The following is a 4269-nucleotide window of genomic DNA, read 5'->3' on the forward strand; positions in this document are numbered from 1 at the left end:
AATAAATTCTACTGCATTCAGAGTAGCAGTTTTGGGGAAGGAGGCACTTTCTTATGTCAACGATCCGGCTGTACGTCTCGTGGCTCGTGTACGCCTTCTTGGCCGCGTACACGACGTGAGCTTTGTTAAGTTTCTCCATTCAGGCCGAGTGCCAGGTACGCTTGTCCTTATTGCAAGAATCCTTCATGTCTATGTAGCAGGGATCGATGATGGCTTGTGAACCAGTGAGTCCTTCTCATGCTCGTTGCTGCCCCAGATATACGGCGGCAGTTGGTGGTCTCGGAGGTTCTCAGCGTTGGTCGAGACACGGCTCTTGTATCTTTCTAAGATAGGCACTTTTGCGTTGTAGCTCGTTTTGTGTTCTGCCTTCTATAAATCTATGATACGCCTAGGCGTATACTTTCGGAAAAAAAAACATTGAATGGCGCCCTTTGTTAAGCAAAATAGTTCCATCTACAAGTTCAATGCATGACAAAAGGACACCACTGACACAATAAATTCTACTGCATTCAGATGTATTCTAACTCATCGACGATGCAACATAAACTTCGCTCACCATGTCAGAAACAAACTAAGAGAAATCCCCACTAATACATCTGAGAGACCCAAAGGAGCGTCAAACCTAGTGAGTTCATGCAGAACTGTATTACAAGTACAATACAATACATAAACTTCATCAGATTGTCTGAAATTTCACAAACAGCGCTTTGTACAGTTTCTGAGAATCAGATCCTAGAATAATTTGAGCCATGCCAAACTGAACCGCATCCTTCAGGTATGCCATAGAGACCATCACATCGGCTGCATAGTAGCCCTTGGAGGCCTTACTACCACATCATAGCAATACCTTGCCGTCTCCATTTCTCACAGTTGCTCGCCATCCTCCTCTCCTTCTACCAGCATAAAAGGAGCAGTCCGTGGTAACATTTAAAAAACTGCTACTGCATTCTCATAACATGATGAACCAGATTGTACCTAAAGGCCATTGATTTTTGTCCTATGTCCCAAGTTTGTACATTGTCGCGCAAGTGGCATCACAACACCAGGGAAGAACCACCGGGCAGCTTTGTACTTCCCCGGCGAACCACCGACGGGGCGCTGAAACAGCACCTTCCGCTCCTCCATTGAGTAGACGCCCCAAGTGCTGAATGAGGACTCGTCGAGATCACCCACAAAGTAGATGCAGTTGCTCGGGGAGTACTGCTCGAGAATGGCGCCCCGTCGGGGAGTACTGCTCGAGAATGCTCGGCGCACTGAGCCTCGTCAGGCCCCAAGGCAGCGGCAAGCGGGTATCCATGGCGTACACCAAACCGGAGAACTCCAGCGCATACAGGGCACCGTTGCTGTAGGCCGACAGAGCAATGGCATGGTAGATTTTGAACCCTTCAGGCAGAAGCAGCTTCCGCTCGCTCCACTCCTCTGCGCACCACCACCAGAGAGAGACGCCCCTATGGAACTCTGTAATGAAGAATGCCTCGGTGCCGGTGCAAAGCTAGTGGACACAGTTCTCAGTCAGATCGACAGGATGCAAGTGTAGCAGAACAAAAAATCAATCGACCTCCTGCAACATTTCACTCACGTTAGGTCCAGTCTGACAGATGCTCGCCGAAATCTCAACGCTCCGGGACGCGCCGGTGACGGGGTTTACGAGGAGGACAAGGCTGCCGTTCACGAAGGAGAGGTTGCCGCTGGAAGAGGCGCCACACAGCTCGAAACATTCCGCGTGCCTGCCCATGGCCGGCAGCCGGGCCGGGATCGCCGGCGCCTGTGAGTCCTCCTCGTTGTCACCGACCGGCACGGGGAAGATCGCCCCGCGGGGGTGCTTGTCGTCGAGGACCTCCAGCGCGAACAGGTGCGGGGTTGGTGTCGCTAGCCGCTCGGAGATGGTCGCCGCCCAGGACCTGCAGACGGTGGCGAGGCGCACTGACTCGAGCGGGCTGATGCAGCGGAGGATCCTCTCCGTGAGGTGGAAAGGGAGGCCGCCGATGGTTCGCTCGCGGCATCTCCGCCGTCGGCGGGTTCGTGTTGGATGCAGATCTTGCTTGTTAGGGTGGGCGTGGGTTTGATCGGCTCCATGTGGGAGAGAGAGGTGAGGAATGTGCGTTGGCGCAAACAGATGGTGGAGGGGACGCCGGGGCTGGTGGCGGCGTTGGCCGGAGCCAGAGAAGAGAAAGGGGATCAGCCAGGGTTTGGAGCGGTGGATGCAGCTAGTGGGCCGGGTCGGACTTTGGAGACGGACTCTTATCGGAAGCTCGTGTAAGGCTTCAACGCTCCTCGCGAACGGCTGGCCGGGCCGTTTATATTGTTTTTCTTTTTCTTCTTTACAGGCTTATTTCGGGTTTTTCTTTTCATTTAGACTTTTTTTAAAAAATCAAAAAATTGAATTTTGAAAAACTATTCGCCAATTTGGAAAACTGTCACTTTTTAATAAAATGTACCTGTTTATAAAAAAACGTAAATTTGAAAAGAAGTTTGTGTGAAAAAGTTGGTCAAAATATTGAAAACGTTCACTTTTTAAGTCTATGGTTTTATTAAATTGAAATTTTGGAAAATGTTTACATTTTAAAAAAAATATCCATGCTTTAAAAGTATGTTCACAAATTCAAAAAAGTATTCGTGTTTCCAAAAAAGTTCATTTAAAAAAATGTCTGTGTTTTCGATAATGTTCATTGTTTTAAAAAATGTTTGTGTTTTCAACAAATCAAACTTTCCAAATATATATATTTTTTGTTTACTTCAAATGCCAAATGAAAGCAAAAAAAAAAGGCCACAACCATAACCAGAGCCGCTACAGTTGCCAGCTCGCTACAAGAACCGGGTCACTATATGCGAGATGAGCCGACCTAGTTGGAGGGTGCATGTGCGGAACATGATTAGTTTGACACGGAGAGCGTCACGTAGGGGCTCCCAAGTTTATTTTGGGCGCTTCTATATGCCGCCTCATGAGAGCCCGATGAAGCACTCAACACATGGGCTAGGCCCAACGACATGACAGCTCACGCGCTCGTCCAAAGTTGAGGCACGGATAACGTGGTAGCTGGCATTTTCTATTCGACGCTTAGGTTAGTGGGAGTAACTGAGCTAGTAGCATGATGCACATCAAGGCATGTTTGCTTATGTGGCAAATAGTTAATGAGGAGAGAGATATTTATGGTAACATAACATAGTCCAAGGCAAAATGGTCTACAACCTGATGAATGCAACCATCTATAATAACACTTCTATGATATTTTTGCACTATAAAGGCAGTAATATAGAGTTATAGACCAGTGTCATATACATGATACTATATTAAGTTACTCTCCACTATGACTATCCTTAGCATCAAGCCATTGATTACTTCAATCTTTGTACCCATCGCTCCCGCGCGTTCCGCCATTGAGCCAACCATTCTAACCCTTCTGCTAGTTCCGGTTTTGAAAAGATTCTAGATATTTTGGGTTCGTTTTTTTCCTTTATTTCTTTTTACACCTTTAGGGTTTTCTACCGGTTTTGTTCGCCTTTTCATTTTTTTCATTTTGTTTGTTTTCTATTTTTCTTTTTATTTTACAATTAATGAACAATTTTTGAAATTCATGAATGACTTTCAAATTGTTCAACTTTTTCAAATTCACGATATATTTTCAAACTCGTTATGCTTTTCAAATTTATCAAAAGTTTCAAATTCGCATACTATTTTCAAATTCATGAACATTTTTTAATTCATGATTTTTTTTAAATTCACAAGCAGTATAGAAATTCATGAAAAAAGATCTAATTCATGAACTTTAAAAATATGTGTGAATACTTTTTAAATATATACATTTTGTTATCGATAAAAAACCAGAAGTCGGATTTTTCGGAATCAACAACTACTGTTTTTTTCTGGATGGTCTTTTTAGCTCGCTAGTGCAACCCAGCGACCAAGCTGTTCGCTCCTTATTTGGGCTACAGCCCCTGCTAGCCACCCATGAGCGTCGGTTAGCTAGCTAGTGCTTAAGGCGCTGGAGAGAAGGTCCTGAGTTTGCGCTTTCACATAAAGTCAACGCACGCATCAAGCGGGGACGCAACTGCTAGAATAGGACTTTCGAGATGGGCCCTATCAAAAGCTCGTGCAAGAGAATCTAATGTGGCTCTAACACAAAGACATAAAAGGAAAGAACACTGTTTTTTTTAGCGAAGTGAGTGTGGCAAGATTTTCTTAAGCATGCCAACACATGGCTATAATTTATCGAACTACTTTAGACAAGTTATGGGAGATCGTATGGCTAAGTGTGACATCGTAAATCC

At 45.3% G+C, this 4269-nt stretch overlaps 1 protein-coding gene across 1 annotated transcript; it reads right to left on the reverse strand.

The window, feature by feature from the left end:
* Window positions 1–611: 611 nt before the first annotated feature.
* Window positions 612–3358, reverse strand: LOC119333127. Its single transcript, XM_037606137.1, has 3 exons — window positions 3301–3358; window positions 1580–2328; window positions 612–1492 (listed from the first exon to the last, which is right to left on the reverse strand). The coding sequence occupies exons 1-3, from the start codon at window positions 3356–3358 to the stop codon at window positions 1166–1168; spliced, it is 1134 nt and encodes a 377-aa protein (XP_037462034.1). The 3' UTR covers window positions 612–1165.
* Window positions 3359–4269: the final 911 nt, after the last annotated feature.

This window comes from Triticum dicoccoides, chromosome 7A (genome assembly GCF_002162155.2).
Source record: "Triticum dicoccoides isolate Atlit2015 ecotype Zavitan chromosome 7A, WEW_v2.0, whole genome shotgun sequence".
In the NCBI taxonomy this organism is placed as follows: Eukaryota; Viridiplantae; Streptophyta; class Magnoliopsida; order Poales; family Poaceae; genus Triticum; species Triticum dicoccoides.

What these genes read in the sequence shown, in the direction of transcription:
- LOC119333127 (XM_037606137.1), bottom strand. Translation starts at nt 3,358, where the DNA reads ATGGGTACAAAGATTGAAGTAATCAATGGCTTGATGCTAAGGATAGTC. An exon ending in AAGGATAGTCATAGTGGAGA is followed by an intron (nt 2,329 to 3,300) that starts GTAACTTAATAT and finishes ACCCGAAATAAG; the next exon opens with CCTGTAAAGAAGAAAAAGAA. An exon ending in TCTGTCAGACTGGACCTAAC is followed by an intron (nt 1,493 to 1,579) that starts GTGAGTGAAATG and finishes TGTGTCCACTAG; the next exon opens with CTTTGCACCGGCACCGAGGC.